The sequence below is a fragment of the Pristiophorus japonicus genome, chromosome 14 (assembly GCF_044704955.1).
Source record: "Pristiophorus japonicus isolate sPriJap1 chromosome 14, sPriJap1.hap1, whole genome shotgun sequence".
Lineage (NCBI taxonomy): Eukaryota > Metazoa > Chordata > Chondrichthyes > Pristiophoridae > Pristiophorus > Pristiophorus japonicus.
The window spans coordinates 169,826,363-169,851,842 of NC_091990.1; the positions used below are offsets into that span (position 1 = coordinate 169,826,363).

Sequence of the window (25,480 nt, forward strand, 5' to 3'; positions counted from 1 at the left end):
CCGCTCCCCGTAACCCTGAATTCCCTTATTGGTTAAAAATCTATCTATCTCTGATTTGAATACATTCAATGAGCTAGCCTTAACTGCTTCCTTGGGCAGAGAATTCCACAGATTCACAACCCTCTGGGAGAAGAAATTCCTTCTCAACTCGGTTTTAAATTGGCTCCCCCGTATTTTGAGGCTGTGCCCCCTAGTTCTAGTCTCCCCGACCAGTGGAAACAAACTCTCTACCTCCATCCTGTCTATCCCTTTCATTATTTTAAATGTTTCTATAAGATCACCCCTCATCCTTCTGAACTCCAACGAGTAAAGACCCAGTCTACTCAATCTATCATTATAAGGTAACCCCCTCATCTCCGGAATCAGCCTAGTGAATCGTCTCTGTACCCTTTCCAAAGCTAGTATATCCTTCCTTAAGTAAGGTGACCAGAACTGCACGCAGTACTCCAGGTGCAGCCTCACCAATACCCTGTACAGTTGCAGCAGGACCTCCCTGCTTTTGTACTCCATTCCTCTTGCAATGAAGGTTAGCATTCCATTCGCCTTCCTGATTACCTGCTGCACCTGCAAACTAACTTTTTGGGATTCATGCACAAGAACCCCCAGGTCCCTCTGCACCGCAGCATGTTGTAATTTCTCCCCATTCAAATAATATTCCCTTTTACTGTTTTTTTTTCCAAGGTGGATGACCTCACATTTTCCGACATTGTATTCCATCTGCCAAACCTTAGCCCATTCGCTTAACCTATCTAAATCTCTTTGCAGCCTCTCTGGGTCCTCTACACAACCCGCTTTCCCACTAATCTTTGTGTCATCTGCAAATTTTGTTACACTACATTCTGTCCCCTCTTCCAGGTCATCTATGTATATTGTAAACAGTTGTGGTCCCAGCACCGATCCCTGTGGCACACCACTAACCACCGATTTCCAACCCGAAAAGGACCCATTTATCCCGACTCTCTGCTTTCTGTTAGCCAGCCAATTCTCTATCCATGCTAATACATTTCCTCTGACTCCGCGTACCTTTATCTTCTGCAGTAACCTTTTGTGTGGCACCTTATCGAATGCCTTTTGGAAATCTAAATACACCACATCCATCGGTACACTTCTATCCACCATGCTCGTTATATCCTCAAAGAATTCCAGTAAATTAGTTAAACATGATTTCCCCTTCATGAATCCATGTTGCGTCTGCTTGATTTCACTATTCCTATCTAGATGTCCCGCTATTTCTTCCTTAATGATAGCTTCAAGCATTTCCCCACTACAGATGTTAAACTAACCGGCCTATAGTTACCTGCCTTTTGTCTGCCCCCTTTTTTAAACAGCGGTATTACATTAGCTGTTTTCCAATCCGATGGTACCTCCCCAGAGTCCAGAGAATTTTGGTAGATTATAACGAATGCATCAGCTATAACTTCTGCCATCTCCTTTAATACCCTGGGATGCATTTCATCAGGACCAGGGGACTTGAGCCCCATTAGCCTGTCCAGCACTACCTCACTAGTGATAGTGATTGTCTCAAGGTCCACCCTTCCCACATTCCCGTGATCAGCAATTTTTGCATGGTTTTTGTGTCTTCCACTCTGAAGACCGAAGCAAAATAATTGTTTAACTTCTAAGCCATTTCCATATTTCCCATTATTAAATCCCCCTTCTCATCTTCTAAGGGACCAACATTTATTTTAGTCACTCTTTTCCATTTTATATATTGGTAAAAGCTTTTACTATCTGTTTTTATGTTTTGCGCAAGTTTACTTTCATAATCTATCTTTCCTTATTGCTTTCTTAGTCATTTCGATGTCCACTGGATCACACATGGCTATCATCACAGGCAGTCCCTCGGAATCAAGGAAGACTTGCTTCCACTCTTAAAATGAGTCCTTAGGTGACTGAACAGTCCAATACGAGAACCACAGTCCCTGTCATAGGTGGGACAGATTGTCATTGAGGGAAAGGGAGGGTGAGACAGGTTTGCCGTACGCTCTTTCCGCTGACTGCGCTTGGTTTCTGCATGCTCTCAGTGATGAGACTCAGGTACTCAGCGCCCTCCCGGATGCATTTCCTCCACTTAGGGTGGTCTTTGGCCAGGGACTCCCAGGTGTCGGTGGGGATGTTGCACTTTATCAGGGAGGCTTTGAGGGTGTCCTTGTAATGTTTCCTCTGCCCACCTCTGGCTTGTTTGCCGTTAAGGAGTTCCGAGTAGAGTGCTTGCTTTGGAAGTCTCGTGTCTGGCTTGCTGACAATGTGGCCTGCCCAGCGGAGCCCGTGTGGTGGCTGGTGTGCAACGGCCACCACACATTAAAAAATCCATGCACAGGCATCTTCCACCCTTCAGGATGTAGTTCTGGACCTGGAATATTAGGTCCTTCATTGAAACACCTGTGAACTCATCTTTTTTTGGCATGGAGACAAGTCATCCTCATTTCGAGGGACTGCCTATGATGATGATGCAACATGTAGCAATATATATTATAGTTGAATATGCAAAAGGTGTCACTTCAGATGCACTGTTCCTTAGAAGTACTTTGTGACACAATGCTGTTTTGGTATTGTTCTGTTCAATGAATTCAGATTGACACTTTGATTATAGACAGTCAGGCTGAGATCTCCATAGTTCATTGGAATTGGCAATTGTATTTGGGCTGAGAAAGATACCAAGTAATTGATAGGCTTTGAAGTTAATTTCATTAAGAAAGATGTGGCTGACTATTGCCTTTATCATCAGTATAGCTTCAAAAGAGGTTTGTCGGCTGTTAACCTAAGAGTTACTTTCAGGTTCGGTTAACAGCCTACAAACAGAAAGGCACTTCATACCCTTTTGAAGTTAAACTAATAAAAAAAAGCAACAGAAAGCCACAGCTTTCATAATTAAATTAACTTAATAGTCATTCACCACCTATCAATTACTTGATATCTTTTGATACTTGATTACTTGATATGGCCCAGCAGTCTGTGCAGTCCCCGGCCTGTGAGCACCATCGGATCAGGCCAGGGAGCGGAAGGAGCAGGAGAGCAACGGCAGTGAAGAGTGCCATCACCAAGATCCTGGTTGGTGATTGGAGCGTGGGCAGGTACAGCAGGAGCAGAGAGGTCGGGGCGAAGGAGCGGCGAGAGATTGTAGAGGCGTGATCGGGGCCCAGGAGAGGTGAGAGTTCGGGGCCCAGAAGAGGCGAGGGCCCAGGGGTAGCATTGCGATATGTGCGTGCGCTAGGTCCGTGCAGCAGAGCTGGTCTCCAGTGGTCTTGGTTAATCCTTGCCATTGGCCCAAGACCTAGCTCTGTCAAGCCCGTGTAGTGGCTGGTGTGCAACGGCCACCATATGTTTAAAAAATCCACGCACAGGCATCTTCCACCCTTCAAGATTTAGTTTGGGATCTGGAATATTAGGTTCTTCATTGAAACACCTGTGAACTTTTTGACGTGGAAGCAAGTCATCCTTGATTCGAGGGACTGCCTATGATGATGATCTTTCAACCCAAGAGTCACTCCCATGTTGGGGAGCTGATGGCAACCTACACGTGGCCTCCCTGTGTGTTCTAGTTCACCGAGAACTTGCCAGCTAATGTCATCAAGACGACGAGCAAACGCCCAAAAGTGGCCTCCCGGTCTGAAAAGCACGAAAGCATCAAATATGTCAACTTTCAGGACTCAAGACAGCTGTGGAAGGATTCTGTGTTTTAAGTTTGTGCTACCTAACAGGGACGCTAAGCCAGATTGAAGCAACAGTTAGTAAGTAAACTTCTGTTTTAAAGTCGATGCCAAGAGAGAATTTAAATGGTAGCTAGTTATTTTATGCATTGAGGTACGCTCACTATTTTATACTGTGTACTAGGAACAAAGACTGAATGGCCGACTCATGTTCTTATGTTACTAGTATACAGTATAAAGTAATGATCAACATACACTTCACTATGTACCTCAACGCGGGGGAATGGAGAGGGGGGGGGGTGAACGGAGGCTAAACGCGGAGGGGAGGGGGAGGGGAGGGGGGGTGGGGAGGGGGTGTGAACAGAGGCTGAACACGGAGGGGGGGGGTGGGGAGGGGGTGTGAACGGAGGCTGAACACGGAGGGGAGGGGGGGGTGAGGCTGATGGCGGTGGGGAGGGGGTGTAAACGGAGGCTGAACGCGGTGGGGGGCGGGAAGCCTGAATGTGGCAGCAGGCTGCTGATGACTGCGCCCATTTGGCCAGGGCTCGGGCCGGCGTGCTTCGATTACTTAGCTATATTTTTGCAGGTGATTCTACAAGAATCTTTTAAAAGAGAAAATGCTGTCTGTTCTTGCATATGATTTTGATGTCATCGATTAAAAATGGTCAAGTAACTGATACTGTATTCCAAATCTTTCCTTCCTCCCTACAAAGGATGGTACACTTAAGCCCTTTCAATCGTAGAGCCTTTGCACGATAGTTGCTCATGAATCAAAAATTCTATTTGCTTTGCTTCTTTATTTCATGCAGTGAACTATGATTTAGTTACCATGCAAATTTGTGAATAAAAGTAGAGGGTTGGGGGGTGGGGGGAGAACAAGAGAGAATGGGGAGAAATCAGCTAACAGTGGCCAGTCACATGAAGCAAAAAAACCCTATATTTTGATTGTTAAAACTTAATTGGAGTTTTGTAATCAATGAGGTGAGTTTTGTTTTTTAGCCAATAGCATCAATTTAACATCGTGATGTTTGGTGATGAGTAGCAGTAAAAAGATTATGTTCACAGCTTTGGGGAACGATCCTGGAGATTTTACATCTTTTGGACATGTCGGTGTCATTTAACATTTGTTGGTGATGAGCAAAAGCCTTAGATTTTTCGTGAAAAGAGGCATTTATTGTCTAAAGTTTTAAAACAAATGTTCAATTTGAAGAGTGCCGGAGGTAACAGTATTTCATGGTACTTGTACAAAGAATAGGACTTTTTAGGTTTTCCCCCACTTACCCCTATTATGTTAAGTTTTTGATAAAGCTATTTTATTTCTTTTTGCACAGCACGGCGCAGTTCTGCAATAGTCTTGCACCCACCTGCACTAGTATTGTACCAGCGATCAGTCAATCGTCGTATAATAAAAGCATCAGACTGATTTTCAGACGACGAGAAGCAGCTCATGGTTTTTCAGTGGCCTGGATTGCGATACCGAACAAGTTAAGTGCTCACTCATCAGGCCCCTCCCACTCAGCCTGCAGAGCGCCGTGCTGCGAGGAGCTACTGCACGTGCGCGCACACTCTAGCACGCATGTGCAGAGGTCCCGGCACTGTTTTCAACTCTGGGACCTGGCTCCGCCACCCACCCACCCCTTCTGCTGCGCTGCGCCGAGGCTGAAGACGTCCTGAGGAGCTCGGAGAATTAGAAAGTAACTTTTCGGCGCCCTTTTTATTCTAGAAAGTCGGCGCAACTCATGGAGGTGCGCCGTTTATACAGGGGGCAGAAACTTGGGCCCATTATAACTAGCTATTTTAAAGTTGATGCTAAGAGAGAATTTAAATGGTAGCTATCATCCATAGCCTTTTAAGAGTTGAGGTCCAGATTTCCACTATTGTGTGTGAAAAAGTGCTTCCTGATTTCACTTCTAAATGGCCTAGCTCTAATTTTGTTCTGGATTCCCCAACAAAGTCAATAGTTTCACTGTATCTACCCTATCAATTCCTTAATTATTTGAAAACCTCAATTAAATCACCACTCAACCTTCTAAACACAAGGAAATATAAACCAAGTTTATACAACCAGTCCTCATAATTTAATCCTTTTAAACACTGGTATAATTCTGGTAAATCTGCACTGTACTCTTTCCAAAGTCAATATATCTTTCCTGAAGTTCAATGCCCAAAACTGAACCCAGCACTCCGGATGGGGCCTAACCAAGGTTCTGTACAATTGAAGCATCACTTCCTCACTTTTGTATTCCAGTACTCTTGAGCGAAAGGCCAGCATCCCAGTAACCTTTGATTCATTTTTGTACCTGTGCACCAGCTTTCAATGACATGTGTACATGGACAACTAAATCTCTTTGTTCTTCCACAGTTCCTAGTTTCTCACCATTAGGAAAATATTCTGAATTGTTTTTCTCAGATCCAAACTGCCCACATTGAACTCAATGTGCCATAGTTTTGCCCACTCACTTTGTCCCTTTGTAACTTCCCGTTCCCATTCACACAGCGTATTGTGCCACCCAACTTAATGTCATCTGCAAACATAAGAAATACAACTCTCTATATCCCTTCATCCAAATCATTAATATTTATGGTTGCTGAGCTGAGGCCTCAGCACAGATCCCTGGGGAACACCACTAGTCATATCCTGTCAATCAGACTGTTCATTTACTTATTTGGTGGCAGATTTGGTCATGGTCTACAGGGCTGTAGTAATACCCGCTCTCCTGTATGGCTCAGAGACATGGACCATGTACAGAAATACCACCAACGATGTCTCCGCAAGATCCTGCAAATCCCCTGGGAGGACAGGCGCATCAACATTAGCGTCCTCGACCAGGCCAACATCCCCAGCATTGAAGCACTGACCACACTTGATCAGCTCCTCTGGGCAGGCCACATAGTTCGCATCCAAGCCACGAGACTCCAAAAGCAAGCGCTCTACTCGGAACTCCTTCACGGCAAATGAGCCAAAGGTGGGCAGAGGAAATGTTTCAAGAACAACCTCAAAACCTCCCTGATGAAGTGCAACATCCCCATTGAGTCTGGGAGTCCCTGGCCAAAGACTGGCCTAGCTGGAGGAAATGCATTCGGGAGGGCACTGAGCCCCTCGAATGTCATCGCCGAGAGCATGCAGAAAACAAGCGCAGGCAGCGGAAAGAGCGTGCGGCAAACCAGTCCCACCCACCCTTTCCCTCATGACTATCTGTCCCTCCTGTCACAGGGACTGTGGTTCTCGTAGTTAGACAGGTTAGATGCAGGAAGAATGTTCCCAATGTTGGGGAAGTCCAGAACCAGAGGTCACAGTCTAAGGATAAGGGGTAAGCCATTTAGGACCGAGATGCGGAGGAACTTCTTCACCCAGAGAGTGGTGAACCTGTGGAATTCTCTAACACAGAAAGTTGTTGAGGCCAATTCACTAAATATATTCAAAAAGGAGTTAGATGAGGTCCTTACTACTAGGGGGATCAAGGGGTATGGCGAGAAAGCAGGAATGGGGTACTGAAGTTGAATGTTCAGCCATGAACTCATTGAATGGCAGTGCAGGCTAGAAGGGCCGAATGGCCTACTCCTGCACCTATTTTCTATGTTTCTATGTATTGGACTGTTCAGTTACCTAAGGGCTCATTTTTAGAGTGGAAGCAAGTCTTCTTCGATTCCGAGGGACTGCTTATGATGATTACTTGTTTTACTTAAAAACTGTGATTTCCTAGTCTCACTGTCGTTTACCCAGATACTGTCAGATCAAGGCACGTTCCAGATTGCATTGGATTTGCTTTCAGGAGTGGTCAGAGACTCTGAACTTGAGAAAATATCTAGTCATAAAGCCCAAATTCTGACAGTGCATGAGTTATCTGCATCTTCATCCCCAAATCAGGTTGTAAAGATAATAGTAAACTGAAAAATAGAACATTTTGGATCGTATGTTGAAAGATCCATTTAGCTAAGATTAGGGAACCAAGGCAAGTCTCTGTTATTCAATACAGTTTACTCCTTTTAATTCAAATTATTTGATAATTCAATTTCCATCACATGTGTGTTGCTTAATTCAAATTATTGGATAATGCCATTTTTAAAAATGTAAAAAGAACTTTGAATTAACAGGAATAGACTGCAGTTTGTTCTTAAATGGTACATACATAGTTAAATTATACACAACTGTATAAATATAGACAGTGTACATATAAATATAGATAGTATGTACAGCAGATAAGATTTTGAAGAACCATAAAAAGGTGATAAACCATTATTAAATTAAAGACCCTTCTGTGCTTCACCTCTGGTTTGAGGAAAGCAGTGCTATAGGACCATGTGGCACTGGTCTTCCTCATTTACAATCCCACTTAGCCCTGGCATATATTATCACCAGCCAGAAGTACAATCTGGCAGCAGCTCACAGGACCCAGGGAAAAGCAAGTCTTCATGACCACGAGAACAACGTAAACTGACCCATTTGTATTTTAAAGCACAGCGTAAGGTGAGAGAACCGTGCATTTGCCATCAGCTTCCCTTCTGTAACATAAAAGTGCCTCAAACATATAACTAGGAGTATTGGGTTGAGGAGTGCATTAGCATTCTCCATTGTCCTGGATTTCAACTGAGCTTGTACAGTGCAGGTAAATGATTTCTTAATTTGGTTGCTGCTAAATGTGCCAAGGGAAACGAGGCTGTTAATTTAAGTCTGCTCTACTGCCAACATGTTTTGACCTTAACCATCTTTGATGCACTGCAGCTTAAAGCGATATTACCAAGGGCACAGTTGATTATTACAGCAAAATGTCATGCACAGGATAGAAAACTCAGCAGAGAGCTAGTTCGTATAATTGACAATGATGCCAAATCTTTGAGAATGGCACACAGACTGACTCACCACTTCAAGCATAACCAGGGTTAGATGGAGTATAGAGCACCCCTTAATCCTGGAGCACTGACTTAAACTTTATATATATTCATTGGATGTAAAGACATTTCCCTGGCCCTCGTCTACACCCAGTGCACTGCACCAGTCCAGGCCCCACAGTGCCAATACTTCCGATCCTGGGCCATAAGAACATAAGAAAAAAGGAGCAGGAGTAGGCCATTTGGCTCTTTGAGCCTGCTCTGCCATTCAATAAGATCATGGCTGATCTGATCATGGACTTAGCTCCACTTCCCCACCCATTCCCCATAACCCTTAACTCCCTTATTGCTCAAAAATCTGTCTATCTCTGCCTTAAATATATTCAATGACCCAGCCTCCACAGCTCTCTGGGGCAGAGAATTCCACAGATTTGCAACCCTCAGAGAAGAAATTTCTCCTCATCTGAGTTTTAAATGGGCGGCCTCTTATTCTGAGACTATGTCCCCTAGTTTTCGTTTCCCCTATGAGTGGAAACATCCTCTCTGCATCCACCCTGTCGAGCCTCCTCATTATCTTATGTGTTTCGATAAGATCACCTCTTATTCTTCTGAACTCCAATGAGTATAGGTCCAACCTACTCAACCTATCCTCATAAGTCAACCCCCTCATCTCCGGAATCAACCTAGTGAACCTTCCCTGAACAGCCTCCAATGTAAGTATATCCTTCCATAAATACGGAGATCAAAACTGTACGCAGTACTCCAGATGTGGCCTTACCAATACCCTGTACAGTTGTAGCAGGAATTCGCTGCTTTTGTACTCTATCCCCCTTGCAATAAAGGCTAACATTCCATTTGCCTTCCTGATTACTTGCTGTCCCTGCAACATTAAAATAGCCTGTTGGTATTCCTGACATAGACCTATCTCCTAGGATAGCCTTCATCTGGCCAAAAGGGCAACTGGTTCTGGTGTAGTTGGAACCCTCAGAGGCCCCGCAGCAGATTCCCCAACTGCCAGCCTTGAGGTTGTCTGCAAGAATTCCAAAAGCCTGAATATCTCCTATTTAGTCGAAGGAAACTCGTAAACTCACCTTTGGGCCTCTTCTTCGGCTTACTGCAGCCTAAAAACCTCCAAGTCCAACATTTTGGGGCTTCCCTGTGTCTGGGTACCCATGGTTGCAAGTCAATCAAAAGGAGGCCAAGAATGTCCTCTCCTGTCTTATCATAGAAACATAGAAAATATGTGCAGGAGTAGGCCATTCGGCTCTTCGAGCCTGCACCACAATTCAATATGATCATGGCTGATCATGCAACTTCAGTACCCCATTCCTGCTTTCTCTCCATACCCCTTGGTCCCTTTAGCTGTAAGGGCCACATCTAACTCCCTTTTGAATATATCTAACGAACTGGCCTCAACAACTTTCTGCGGTAGAGAATTCCACAGGTTAACAATTCTCTGAGTGAAGAAGTTTCTCCTCATCTCGGTCCTAAATGGCTTATCCCTTACCCTTAGACTGTGACCCCTGGTTCTGGACTTCCCTAACATCGGGAACATTCTTCCTGCATCTAACCTGTCCAATCCCGTCAGAATTTTATATGCTTCTATGAGATTCCTCTCATTCTTCTAAATTCCAGTGAATATAAGCCTAGTCGGTCCAGTCTTTCTTCATATATCAGTCCAGCCATCTCAGGAATCAGTCTGGCGAACCTTTGCTGCACTCCCTCAATAGCAAGAATGTCCTTCCTCAGATTAGGAGACCAAAACTGTACACAATATTCAAGGTGTGGCCTCACCAAGGCCCTGTACAACTGTAGTAAGACTCCTCCTGCTCCGATACTCAAATCCTCTCGCTATGAATGCAATTTGCATGCTACCATTGGGCTTACATCTAGTGCAAGTGCAGCCCCAGCCCTATTGCCCCCAGCAAGCTCCAGAAATCTTGGACAAATGTGAAAGGGTTGGAAACTCCCCTTTTTTTGTGACCTTTACACTCATAGAATGGGTGTTCTTTGAGGGAAAAGGTTTGGAAAATCAGCCCCTAAAAGTTTTAATCATAGCACGGTTATCGTTTACCTCCAAGGGTCTAAACTTCATGTACTGAATAATGTTTAGGGAGCAGTCAGAAGTTGAACTGTTTCATATTTATGAAATACTAGCAGCTCTCTTACAGTATTGCTCAGGGTGAGTCAGAATACACTAATTTAGGATGTCTGAGATGTGACGACTGAAGTATGATAAGTGTGATGCAATCTATGTGCAAGACCTTTAATATATTATAGATAACTTTTGCTGACACGTGCAATCTCATGTGCAATTCTCTTCCACAGAAGGCTGTGGAGGCCAAGTCAGTGAATATATTTAAGAGGGAGAGATAGATAGATTTCTAGAAACAAAAGGCATCAAAGGGTATGGGGAAAAAGCAGGAATATGGTGTTGAGATAGAGGATCAGCCATGATCATATTGAATGGTGGTGCAGACTCGAGGGGCCAAATGGCCTACTGCTGCTCCTATTTACAGTGCAGGAGGCTGTCATTTCGGCCCATCGTGTCCACGCCAGCCGACAAAGAGCTGCACGGCCCTTGGTCAGCAGCCCTAAAGGTTACATATAAACCTTTGAACAATGACGGAAAGACAAAGAGCACCCAGCCCAACCCAGTCCACCCCACCTCAACTGCGACACCCCTTATACTAAAACAGTTTACAATCCACCCCAACCGGAGCCATGTGATCGCAATAAGAGATTAACAATTATATGAGCAGACCAAGATCCTGGTTCTTTTGAGAATCTCAATCTTGCAGTGGCACTCCATCAAGGCTGTAGGATGGAATTTAAGGGTGTTATGTTTTCATTAGGTTGATATACTGTGTTGTGAGATATGGTTACTCACCATCAGCATCTCGCTTGTGAGGGAATTCACAAGGTCTGAGACTGAGGAGCGAGGTTCTGTTCTCCTGTCAGAGTCATCCTGAGGGCCTTGCCCTTGCACCGGGGTTGTATTTGTTGGCTTATTTCCAGTGGGTAACCTGCAAATAGAAACAACAGTTAACCATCTGATTCCAGAACCAGCGTAACCATGATGATAACTTTGGGCTGCTCCATTGGCAAAGGAGACTGGATTCCCTTCCTCTCCCTAGCCTAACTAGGCTTTGACAGCTGCAAAAGATCATAATCTTCCCCCAACGAACCTGCTCCAAAAAAGCTCAATTTTCTCAAAATAATTCACATTGTTACGTAAAACTAAAAATTAATGTATATGTTAAGCATTTAATGATGACAAATAATTTAACTAATTATGCATATTAATTTACATAAGGATACTTGGGGAAATATGATGGAAAAGGATGGAATATGGAAAACAGATTAATGAAAGATACTTTATTTTTGACATTGTGCACATGGATGACCTACATCTATAATGGAACTAGTGGTAAATTTGGGTTCTAAACCTTAGGCAGCGGTGGTTGATGAATATCAGACCTCAATCCGCAAATGCCGCAGTTTATGAAGACTGCATCATAAATGCTAAAACATTTCCCTTTCTGCAGCTCTCTTCCCACACCGTTCCGTGTTTTTGTGACAACAGTTCACTTGTTTTAATTATTTGCAATTGTGCACGTTTGTTTCCTATGCTTATACCGCCTCGATTAGCTGGGGAGGGGTAGGGACAGTCTGGGTTGCAGGCTTCTCCATGGGCAGTATGATTGTTGCTTTCCAACTGACCAACAGCAACATGCACTTCTGTGGAAGGCAGGTCTGGCCATGCCAGGTTTTGCTTCATTTATGGATAAAGAGTTATGCATCACATAACATCCTACCCAAGCTAACCACTGTCAAAACACAGCCAATGAAAGCAGCGGAAATCAAATAGCAGTTGAGTCAGGCATCTGACTTAAAACCATCTAACTTCAAACATTCTATTTTCAACACCTGGCCATTCATAGAACATTTATTCTTAAAGTTAACAGATTTTATTTTAAAAGAAACATTTTCAGGTAATGTTGGAATTATCTTAATCACATGTCTATTATAAGTTATTTCCACTAGCAGTAAACTACAACGCATTGGACGATGCTGATACTAAAAATGCCGATACTAAGCACTGAATTGCAGCACATAGAAAGAATGGAACACTAATAAATTGGGGAAAACAAAACAGGACTCTACCACTCTAAGTGTACTACAACATGAGTGTTCAAATAAAGTTGTTCCAGCACACAGAAAAAGACAATTGATGTAATACCACAACATATGATATATGAATGGTGCACTGGCATAGTTATATGGAATAAGTACATTAATAATACAGTAAAGTGGATGGTACAAGGAGCCCTATATGTTGTGATAAATGGAAATTTGATTTTGTTTCTGTTGTATTTCTTAGCTTTGTGGAGTTAGCAGAAATCACAGAATGGTTTGTACAATTAGCAGTTGATTGTTGTTGAGCAGACAAAGCTCAGTGATCGACAAGACTAGAGCTCTACTTTATGGCACAGCCATTGAGTCTCCTCATCTCGAGTTGCACATAAGGTCTTTATGATTGCAATGCATTACATGAAAATAACACAATCTATATCGTGGGGCGTTATTAGAGATGAGTGCCAAGCTTAAAGAGGAAATCCGAATGCATCTTCTTTGCACAATTCTGAATTGTTAAAATAGGACAATCTGGTGGTGGGTATGCATATGATCCAGTTTCATGGTGGATACGCAAGCTCTTGGCAATCTCTTGGTAGATATAACTCACATAATACAAATACAACCAGATACTGAAACATACTATGATCAAAATGAATTAATTGAATCAATTTTCCTCGTAGAATGCTAGGTGTGTATTGGGACTGACAAGTTAGAGCAGCTCAACTCGAGCAAGGCAAAGATAACTTGCAGAAAATCTGCTTTTTGATATGCCGCCATTATTAGCTACGTTATCAACCAAATATACAGCTAGAACTGAACGAGCTTGCCACAAGACGCTGTTGTCTTACAAGCAGCTCTCTCACTTGATAGGTCATACAGCCAAGCCACCTAAAAAAAGGGTCTGCTAAAGACTGTAGTGCAACATTGATGGAAAGGTACAGCATGATCGACATAAGCTTTGTTTTGGAATTAACCAGGTGACTAAGCAGAGTGAAGTAATGATAGCTACAAGCAAGCTTGAACAGCATTAAGCTAGGATTAGGTCATTTCGAATAAAATCATTTTATATTACAAATAGTTGGCCCCTTTGACAATTCGTTAAATACTTAGAATTAAGAAAATTACCCTGTTTCTTTAAAAATAGTTATATAATTTAATATAAAAATTATAAATTCTTCAATTGCATGACACCTTATCACATCTGTACAGAAAGCTTTTCACAGCATGAAATATTATAGTGCCGATATTAACCCAACACGGAAGTCTGGGTTGGTAGCGTCATTTATAGCCCGTCTGATTTTTGTTTCCATTGAAGTAAATTGGGCATCCAACCTGAACACATCACATTCAGGCCACGTGTTAGGGTCAAGTCGGCGATTATATTTCATGCTGTGTATTAGAGTAGAGGTACTTAAGAGTTACACTTTATAAACAGAGCAATTTATCTCGCAACCAGATTCCTACAGGTCACGCACTCATCAACACTAAAAGTAATAATCAGAATTCTTTCAATGGTTCAATTGGCAAATGCATTGTGTGGTGAGGTAATGATCCACAGAAAACAAGAACACACTAGTATTTATCCACAGTCAGCGACATTACCAGGACATTCTGAAAAGGGAGGGTGAACAGCCTCGTGGTGCACATTGGTACCAACGATATAGGTAAAAAAAGGGATGAGGTCCTACGAGACGAATTTAAGGAGCTAGGAGCTAAATTAAAACGTAGGACCTCAAAAGTAGTAATCCTGGGATTGCTACCAGTGCCACGTGCTAGTCAGAGTAGGAATCGCAGGATAGCTCAGATGAATACATGGCTTGAGCAGTGGTGCAGCAGGGGCATTCCCTGGGACATTGGAACCGGTTCTGGGGGAGGTCGGACCAGTACAAACCGGACGGTCTGCACCTGGGCAGGACCGGAACCAATGTCCTAGGGGGAGTGATTGCTAGTGCTGTTGGGGAAGAGTTAAACTAATATGGCAGGGGGATGGTAACCAATGCAGGGAGACAGAGGGAAACAAAAAGGAGACAAAAGCAAAAGACAGAAAGGAGATGAGTAAAAGTGGAGGGCAGAGAAACCCAAGGCAAAAAACAAAAAGGGCCACTCTACAGCAAAATTCTAAAGGGTCAAAGTGTAATAAAAAGACAAGCATGAAAGCTCGGTGCCTCAATGCAAGGAGTATTCGCAACACAGGAGAGGGCTTTGAGCTAATTAGAATGGGTGAGAGCTCAGATGAACAGGATCCCAAGAAAGAATGCAAAAGACAGGAGGCAACAGAGCAGAGTAGCACTGGGGTAAGTGTAAACCACAAGGTGATAGGAAGAGACAATATGTATGAATATAAAGGGGCTGCAGGAGGGGTCAAAACATAAAAATCATGGTTTAAAAACTAGTATTAAAACACTCTACCTAAACGCACGCAATATTCGAAATAAAGTAAATGAGTTGACGGCACAAATCATTACAAATGGGTATGATTTGGTGGCCATTACAGAAACGTGGTTGCAGGGTGGCCAAGACTGGGAATTAAACATACAGGGGTATCTGACAATTCGGAAAGATAGACAAGAATGGAAAGGAGGTGGGGTAGCTCTGTTAATAAAGGAAGATATCAGGGCAGTTGTGAGAGAGGATATTGGCTCTAATGAACAAAATGTTGAATCATTGAGGGTGGAGATTAAAGACAGTAAGGGGAAAAAGTCACTGGTGGGCGTAGTTTTCGCTCCCCAAATAATAACTTCACGGTGGGGCAGGCAATAATCAAGAGAATAATGGAGGCATGTGAAAAAGGAACAGCAGTAATCATGGGGGATTTTAACCTCCATATCGATTGGTCAAATCAAAACGGGGTAGCCTTGAGGAGGAATTCATAGAATGCATACGGGATTGTTTCTTAGAACAGTATGTTACAGAACCTACAAGGGAGCAAGCGATCTTAGATCTGGTCCTGTGTAATGAGACAGGAATAATAAACGATCTCCTAGTAAAAGATCCTCTCGGAATGAGTGATCACAGTATGGTTGAATTTGTAATACAGATTGAGGGTGAGGAAGTAGTGTCTCAAACGAGCATACTATGCTTAAACAAAGGGGACTACAGTGGGATGAGGGCAGAGTTGGCTAAAGTAGACTGGAAACACAGACTAAATGGTGGCATAATTGAGGAACAGTGGAGGACTTTTAAAGTCCTCTTTCATAGTGCTCAACAAAAATATATTCCAGTGAAAAAGAAGGGCGGTAAGAGAAGGGATAACCAGCCATGGATAACCAAGGAAATAAAGGAGAGTATCAAATTAAAAACCAATGCATATAAGGTGGCCAAGGTTAGTGGGAAACTAGAAGATTGGGAAAATTTTAAATGACAGCAAAGAATGACTAAGAAAGCAATAAAGAAAGGAAAGATAATTACGAAAGTAAACTTGCGCAAAACATAAAAACAGATAGTAAAAGCTTTTACAGATATATAAAACGGAAAAGAGTGACTAAAGTAAATGTTGGTCCCTTAGAAGATGAGAAGGGGGATTTAATAATGGGAAATGTGGAAATGGTTGAGACCTTAAACCATTATTTTGCTTCGGTCTTCACAGTGGAAGACACAAAAACCATGCCAAAAATTGCTGGTCGCGGGAATGTGGGAAGGGAGGACCTTGAGACAATCATTATCACTAGGGGGGTAGTGCTGGACAGGCTAATGGGACTCAAGGTAGACAAGTCCCCTGGTCCTGATGAAATGCATCCCAGGGTATTAAAAGAGATGGCGGAAGTTATAGCAGATGCATTCGTTATAATCTACCAAAATTCTCTGGACTCTGGGGAGGGACCATCGGATTGGAAAGCAGCTAATGTAACGCCTCTGTTTAAAAAAGGGGGCAGACAAAAAGCAGGTAACTATAGGCCGGTTAGTTTAACATCTGTAGTGGGGGAAATGCTTGAAGCTATCATTAAGGAAGAAATAGCGGGACATCTAGATAGGAATAGTGCAATCAAGCAGACGCAACATGGATTCATGAAGGGGAAATCATGTTTAACTAATTTACTGGAATTCTTTGAGGATATAACGAGCATGGTGGATAGAGGTGTACCGATGGCTGTGGTGTATTTAGATTTCCAAAAGGCATTCGATAAGGTGCCACACAAAAGGTTACTGCAGAAGATAAAGGTTCGCAGAGTCAGAGGAAATGTATTAGCATGGATAGAAAATTGGCTGGCGAACAGAAAGCAGAGAGTCGGGATAAATGGGTCCTTTTCCGGTTGGAAATCGGTGGTTAGTGGTGTGCCACAGGGATCAGTACTGGGACCACAACTGTTTACAATATACATAGATGACCTGGAAGAGGGGACAGAGTGTAGTGTAACAAAATTTGCAGATGACACAAAGATTAGTGGGAAAGCGGGTTGTGTAGAGGACACAGAGAGGCTGCAAAGAGATTTAGATAGGTTAAGCGAATGGGCTAAGGTTTGGCAGATGGAATACAATGTGAGGTCATCCACCTTGGAAAAAAAAACAGTAAAAGGGAATATTATTTGAATGGGGAGAAATTATAACATGCTGCGGTGCAGAGGGACCTGGGGGTCCTTGTGCATGAATCCCAAAATGTTAGTTTGCAGGTGCAGCAGGTAATCAGGAAGGCGAATGGAATGTTGGCCTTCACTGTGAGAGGGATGGAGTACAAAAACAGGGAGGTCCTGCTGCAACTGTATAGGGTATTGGTGAGGCCGCACTTAAATAAAGCCAAATACTTAGTTATGAGGGGTTAGTTGGCCAAGGATGATTGGGAAATTAGATTAAAAGATATGGCAGTAGATAAGCAGTGACAAACCTTTAAAGAAATATTGCAAAATTCTCAATTAATAAACATTCCATTGAGAAATAAAAACTCCATCAGTAAAGTGATCCATCCATGGTTAACTAAAGAAGTTAAGGATAGTATGAGATAAAAAGTAGAGGCTTATAATGTTTTGAAGAACAGTAGCAAGCCTGAGGATTGGGAGAGCTTCAGAAACCAGCAAGGAATGACCAAAAAATTGATAAAAGGGAAAAAAATAGAATATGAGAGTAAACTTGTAAGAAATATAAAATCAGATTGTACGTACTTCTACAAATATGTAAAAAGGAAGAGAGTAGCAAAAGTATGCATTGGTCCCTTAGAGGCTGAGACAGGAGAAATTATAACCGGGAATACAGAAATAGCACCGACTTTAAACAAATATTTTGTATCTGTCTTCACAGTAGAAGACACAAAAAACATACCAGAAATAGTGGGGAACCAAGGGGCTAATGAGAATGAGGAACTTAAAGTAATTAATATCAGTAGAGAAAAAGTACTTGAGAAATTAATGGGATTAAAAGCCAACAAATCTCCAAGACCTGATGGCCTACATTCTAGGGTTCTAAAAGTGGATGCTGCAGAGTTAGTGAATGCATTGGTTGTGATCTTCCAAAATTTCCTAGATTCTAGAACAGTCCCAGCGGATTGGAAGACAGCAAATGTAACACCGTTTTTCAAGAAAGGAGGGAGAGAGAAAAAAAAAAGAACTACAGGCCAGTTAGCCTGACATCAGTCATTGGGAAAATGTTGGAATCCATTATTAAGGAAATGGTAATGGGGCACTTAGAAAATCATAAGATGATTAGGCAGAGTCAACATGGTTTTATGAAAGAGAAATTGTGTTTAACAATTTAAAGAAAAAAGTATTTAAGGGTGTAACTAGCAGGGTAGATAAAGGGGAACCAGTGGATGTGATATATTTGGATTTCCAAAAGGCATTAAATACGGTGCCACATAAAAACTTTTTGTGCAAGATAAGGGCACAAGGGGTTGGGGGTATTGTATTAGCAAGGATACAGAATTGGTTAGCGGACAGAAAACAGAGAGTAGGGATAAACGGGTCATTTTCCTGTTGGCAAGCTGTAACTAGTGGGGTACCGCAAGGATAGCTTGGGCCTCAGCTATTTACAATGTATATTAATGACCTATATGAAGGGACTGAGTGCAATGTATCCAAGTTTGTTGATGATGCAAAACTAGATGGGAAAATAAGCTGCGAGGAGGACACAAAGAGGCTGCAAAGGGATATAGGCAGGTTAAGTGAGTGGGCAATAAGGTGGCAGATAGAGTATAATGTGGGGAAATGTAACATAATCGCTTTGGTAGGAAGAATAGAAAAACTATTTTTTTTTAAATGGTGAGGAACTATTAAGTGTTGGCATTTAGGGAGATTTAGATGTCCCCGTTCAGGAAACATAGAAAGTTAGCATGCAGGGACAAGGTACAGCAAGTAATTAGGAGGGCAAATGGCATGTTGGCCTTTATTGCAAAGGTAATGGAGTACATGAGTAAAAAAGTCTTGCTACAATTCTACAAGGCTTTGGCAAGACCACACCTGGCGTATTTGTGCACAGTTTTGACTTCCTTATCTGAGGAAGGTTCATTGCACCATCTTAGAGGAGATGCAATGAACATTCACTAGATTAATTCCTGGGATGAGAGGGTTGTCCTATGAGACGAGATTGAGTAGATTGGGCCTATACTCTCTGGAGTTTGGACGAATGAGAGGTGATCTCATTGAAACATACAAGATACTGAGGGGGATTGACAGGGTAGATCTTGAGAGGTTCCCTGGCTGGAGAATCTCAGGATAAGGGGTTGGCCATTTAAGACTGAGATGAGGAAGAATTTCTTCACTCAGAGGGCTGTGAAATTTTGGAATTCTCTATCTCAAAAGGCTGTGGATGCTGAATCATTCAATATAGTCAAGGCCGATATATATTTTTGGACTCTTATGATGATTGGGCGGGAAAGTGGAGTTGAGTTCAAATATCAGCCATGATTTTAATGAATGGTGGAGCAGGCTTGAGGGGCTGTAGGCCTACTTCTACTCATATTTTTTATATTGTTATCTTCTTAAGGAAGCACTTTCTATACCAGCCATCCTGTGGTCTCTGAGTGAGATGGAGAGTTCTGCACAAACTGGTGCTAAATTAGGAGCAGTTTTATGCTATGTCCAAATCCATTGGAAAGAAAATTCTGATGGTCACAAAAGAGAAATTTTCATCCATCAGTTTGAGTTAAGGTCCAAGTGATAAAAAGACAGTGTATTAACCCACTAAGTCACCTTAACCACCCTCCTTTCGCTCCCGATTAAAGCAATTTTGCCAAGTCTTCTGTTATGTGCCTTTATGCCAGACATATAATTATTTGGTGATCATTAATCTTGGTCATTGAAAGCAGAGCAGATATTGAGGCCTTAAGTCAGTGTTTTAAACTTCATCTTCGAAATGTACCTGTTGCATCTTGCTATTCCCAACACTTCAAAGTGGGATTGTTAAGATTATTTATCATCATCATCATCATCGGCAGTCCCTCGAAATCGAGGAAGACTTGCTTCCATTCTAAAAATGAGTCCTTAGGTGACTGAACAGTCCAATACAGGAATTACAGTCTCCGTCACAGGTGGGACAGACAGTTGTTGAGGGAAGGGGTGGGTGGGACTGGTTTGCCGCATGCTTTTTCCGCTGCCTGCGTTTGTTTTCTGCATGCTCTCGGCGATGAGACTCGAGGTGCTCAGCGCCCTCCCGGATGCACTTTCTCCACTTAGGGTGGTCTTTGGCCAGGGACTCCCAGGTGCCGGTGGGGATGTTGCATTTTATCAGGGAGGCTTTGTGGGTGTCCTTCAAACATTTCCTCTGCCCACCTGGGGCTCGCTTGCCGTGAAGAAGTTCCAAGTAGAGCGCTTGCTTTGGGAGTCTTGTGTCAGGCATGCGAATAATGTGGCCCGCCCAACGGACCTGGTCGAGTGTGGTCAGTGCTTCGATGCTGGGAATGTTGGCGTGATCGAGGACGCTAACATTGGTGGGTCTGTCCTCCCAAGATTATTAGGAGACAATGAGCTGAGCCGTGTCATTGTTATTACAATATTTTCACAGGCAAGCGGCTCACTGACTTGTCCTAGTGCAAATGACACAATAGCATTGCATGCTTTTATTAATATTGGTTAAAAAAAAACTTTCCCAGAATTTTGAACAGGATAACAATTGTTTTTCATGCTCTTCTGTAAGAAAGTTACAAATGTGGATATTTTGCACTCTGCTAAACAAAAGTTTGGCTATGTTCTAGAATATTAAGGCTTCAAGTTTATGTAGTGTGAGTGACAGCAGATGTACTGTGATTGTCGTGTCCCCCATTACAAATGGGGGGTCTGTCACGATAGCCACTCATAGAGGAAACTAAAACTAGGGGACATAGTCTCAGAATAAGGGGCCACCCATTTAAAACTGAGATGAGGAGGAATTTCTTCTCTCAGAGGGTTGTAAATCTGTGGAATTCTCTGCCCCAGAGAGCTGTGGAGGCTGGATCATTGAATATATTTAAGGCGGAGATAGACAGATTTTTGAGCGATAAGGGAGTAAAGGGTTATGGGGAGCGGGCAGGGAAGTGGAGTTGAGTCCATGATCAGACCATGGTCTTATTAAATGGCAGAGCAGACTCGAGGGGCCAGGTGGCCGACTCCTGCTCCTATTTCTTAAGTTCTTACACCTTCTTGGAGTCAGTGACATCAGTTGTATCTGTCAGGGGATCTGGTGCCCCTTACATCCAGAGTTGACTCACTGCCCAACGTCTACTTATAGAATAGAGCAACCTAGGGGATGTAATGATACATCCCTCGACATACAAACTGCATATTGTACCTTCCGCAAGTAACCCCTCATGAAACTCTCCAAAATGTTACTTGTGTGACTACACTTTTCCTTAAAACTCCAACATTTAAAGACAACTCTCTTCCAAAACATTTCTGTGGCAATATGGTCACAAATTCCTGAAATGTGACATCTCTTCCACCACCCTCCCGCAGAGAGGTCACTCATGTGTGACCCCTTGGCTCACTTATGAAGACGGTGTGCTTCTCACTAGGCGCGCCACCATGGCTGCCAATCTTCAAGCAATGTGGAATACCTGTTCCAGAGATGTGCAACTACCATGCCTCGTGCTTCTGAACCCTTTGTGCCAACTACAGTTCCACACGTTCTTCAGCGGGGTACATCTGCGCCACCTGCAGGTCCCAATTGCCTGTGTGACCGAGGGATGGACCATAGTGCATAGCCTACTGTGTCTTGTGATGGCAGGGCTGATGGTGCTTCGGGAGTTCACTCTCGGCCTGCCTGTGCCTCTCCATCCGTCACCTGGACGAGATAACCATCCACAATGAATGGTTTGCTCTGTTCCCAGCCTGTTGGTGTACCAGATGGCCTCCCCTTTTGACCAGGTAACACACAAGGCTTTATCATCCTACAAGGCCTTGTCTGGTGGATGGAATAGTTTATCCATGGAACTGGCATCTGATCTCCCACCCATTCGATGGTTAACCTGTTCTCTTGAAGCCATAAAATGATCTGAACATATATCTAGTTGCTTCAGAGTTATACTGTCCAGACAATGGGCTAGACTTTCCTGAGAACTCCTCCAACCCCAGATTGCCCGCTCAGAAAAAAATGCTAACGTTTGGTAAGTAAAGCTGGCGAAAATTTACACTTTTATGTTAAAAGTAATTAAAACTAATCGCCCGGTGAGAAAATGGGTGTTGCACCTTTATTATCGGCAGTTAAGGGGAAACTAAGTAAAACAGACTTTTAAAAAAAAATTTAGTCCGAGGCTGTGGTTGGGCCTAGGGAGGGGGAAAACGTAAAAAAAAATTTCACAAAAAAAAATAAAAGCGTAAAAAGCATTCCCAACACTTTTACACCTAATCGCCATTTTAAAATAAATAAATAAATAAATAAATAAAGAACCTTTAACTTACCTTTCTTTGCAGAGTACTCACCTACCGCCCTGTTTGAGCAGCTTTTACAGGGCGGTTCCCTCGGCGATCTGGACGGGCTTCCGTTGAGGCCAAACCTACGTCCTGGCGATTTTCTCGGCAGTGCATGTCGGCGGTTTGGTCCCGGCGGACGTTTTCAGATTTGGGCAATACCACAAAAAAAATAATGGGGAAACTTTCGCCGGGCAGCAAAAGAGCTGTACCGCCGATAAAATTGCCGAGAACCCGCCGAAAATGATAGGAAAGTCTAGCCCAAAGTAACTTAAATCAACTGGAACTATTTCCAGAAATCTGTCCCTAAGCATTAATCGGCAAAGATGGTTCTATCTGTTACACTTTTGCTTTCCAGCCACACATCTTCAAGCTTGATCACATTTCTCTACAAGTACTGGATAGATCTTTCCTTAGTTTTGTCAATTTCTGCTTATACACTTCAAGCAATAAATGTTAAGCCCCAAGACTAACATGCTTTGTAATATCATAGCCCACACTATCAACCAGACTGACCGGAGAAAATGTTGCCGCTGCTTTTCTGCTTCGTGATAACAGGAGTTAACTCCCAGATTCATTTTTATTCCATTTGTGATGACTAGCTAACAATTCAAATATGCCTGAATAAATATCAATATCTGAAGATTGATCTCTTTAAAATTTGGAATAAAATTTGATTTAATGAAATGGTGAGCCCCGAATTCTAAACCACACTTACCAGACTTGCTGTGGATATCTGTTTCTCTGCCAGACGGAGATTATGGCAACACTCTTTCTCCTTCTCGTTGGCCTCAAATTCTCGCTGTTACTGCTCGTCTTGCGATCTGTGTTCCTCTCATTCTCGCTGTTCTTCCAATTTGTGTTGCTTTAGTTCTTTCTCCAATTAAAACTCTCACTTTCAACTGAAACTCACTCCTTTGGCTGAAATTCTTTTTTTTTCCCCCATTACCAATTGCGCTATTTCAATCTCTAACCTCTATTGGTCTCCTCGACTGTTTCTGTTCAGGTTCACATTTTAAAAGTTTTGAATTGGCAGTGTAAATCAGTATCCCAGTTAGCTGCCACCAATGGTTACAAATTGAAGTCTACCGTAGATATCTTGTTGGATCCTAAGGTGTCAGTCGCCCCCATAAGTGGATCCGATGCTTCTTCCATGCTGGAGTTGACTCACACTGCCCAAACTTTGACTTATACAATTAGTGTTATAAAGGTGATATAGACAATGCATCTCCCTTGACATACGAACTGGATATCGTACCTTTTACAATGTGCCCAACATGTATTTCTTCAATCTTTTATAAACAGACCGAGAATGCACTTGGTAAGATGAGACCAGATGTGCAATGCTAAGTAATTTTATTGCACGGACAGCAAGTGAACAATGTGACTGTTCTCACTTAATTCAATCAATAATAAATCTTCCCCATATGATAGAAAATAATGAAAGTGCTACACATGCCCACGTCAGCCAATTGTCTGATTTAAAACAAACTTCTAGCTACATTCCTGCTTTCTAATCTTGAGTCTTGACAAAAGCTTACCCATGCATCGTTCTGCTTAAATAACTAACTGCCAGTGAGTGTCACTTTTTAAATTAACCTCCCTGTTCACAAGCAGGAGAGGGATAGCCTAAGCCAGACAACCCTCCCCAGCACTAGGGAACTCCCAACAAAACAGCATGAGGAGTTTATTGATTACAGAGACAGACTATAAAATTGTTTATTTATCGTTGGAGAAACAATGCAAAGGCTTAGCCAATTTGCATTTTCACTACCATTTTTTATTCTTTTTTGAAAACTTGTGTGAATATACTTTGCTTTCAAAGCCTAACATGTAAAAATACTCTCTCAAAAATCTTCTCTGTGGAAAAATCCCTCCCCAAATGCATGATTTGAAGGTATTTTGATGGTCCTTGGTCATCTGGAATTATCGGGGATGATTTGGCTCAGACCCTTTGTAGTTTCCAACTGCTGTTCCAGGTGAGATCAACTAAACTGGCATAGAGTTGGAATTCAACATGGGACCTTCAGATCTGTATTGCCTAGTAGATATTTGCAATGCCATCAGGAGAGCTAAGACCTATAGTAGCGTTGCAACATGAAAGACCTCATAGCATTACAAGTAGCCTGATGTGGTGATACATTTCTCTCATAGGCACCAACAGTCAGCATGTACAGTGACTTCATAAAGTATGTATGGTAATATACTTTTATAAGATGTATGTTATGATATACATCTACATATACAATCACCTCAAAATATACTCTACAGGATACTTATTACAAATGGCACCTCTAGACATCATGCTCCAGATGACACACTTTTTACAGATGCAAAATGTTAAAAACCTTTGACCCCATAGCCTGAAACTTATATATTTTCTACTCTGTAAAGTTCCCGAACAATTAAACCCTGCTTAATTAAAAAATTAGATTTTGCAAGCCTGTTTACTTAATAGTTAGACTTTGTGGCCTTAAAAGGACTCAGACCCACCATAGCAGAATATTACTTGGAGAAGATACGTATCAGATGACATGAAGGCAGCTGGAGTCAAAGGGTTTATTTTGATGTGAGCCAAGAACAGTATTGCCTCTAACTAGTCAAATACAAATTTTGAATGAATATGGCTTTTGAGAACAGTCCAAATAAAACGTAATGGTAAAAATGGATGTGTACACTTACAATGTCACCCAATCCATTGCGACACCAGATGTGACAGCAACATTAAACAAAGGACAGTGATGACATCATCAGCTTTCAACGCCATACTACTGACACCAATTCAGGCTCACTGTTCAAAGGCCTCAAACGACTACATTATGTGGTTCTATCGCAAAATTATCACCCCCAAAACTAATGCTGAACAGTGAGGGTTTTGTATCATAGAGTGCCCCAAAAGATTTAATGGTTGTGAAATGGTCTTAAGAGTAATGACAGCAAGTATATTGCATTTTTTCAAAATTGTATTTAATATTTAGAAGACATTTCTTGACTTGAGCAGGAGTTAGTTTGCTTCATAATTGCTAACTCCAATTTAGCTTTCAGAAACCTTTA

The 25,480-nt window shown here is 42.4% G+C and overlaps 1 protein-coding gene across 1 annotated transcript in view; it reads right to left on the minus strand.

Moving 5' to 3' along the window:
- LOC139279656 (synaptotagmin-7-like) overlaps window positions 1-25,480 on the minus strand; it is a 287,107-nt gene that overhangs the window by 165,432 nt on the left and 96,195 nt on the right. The window contains exon 7 of the mRNA XM_070898762.1: window positions 11,371-11,506. Within this exon, the coding sequence (XP_070754863.1) occupies window positions 11,371-11,506 (136 nt within the window). The remainder of the gene's footprint in view (window positions 1-11,370; window positions 11,507-25,480) is intronic.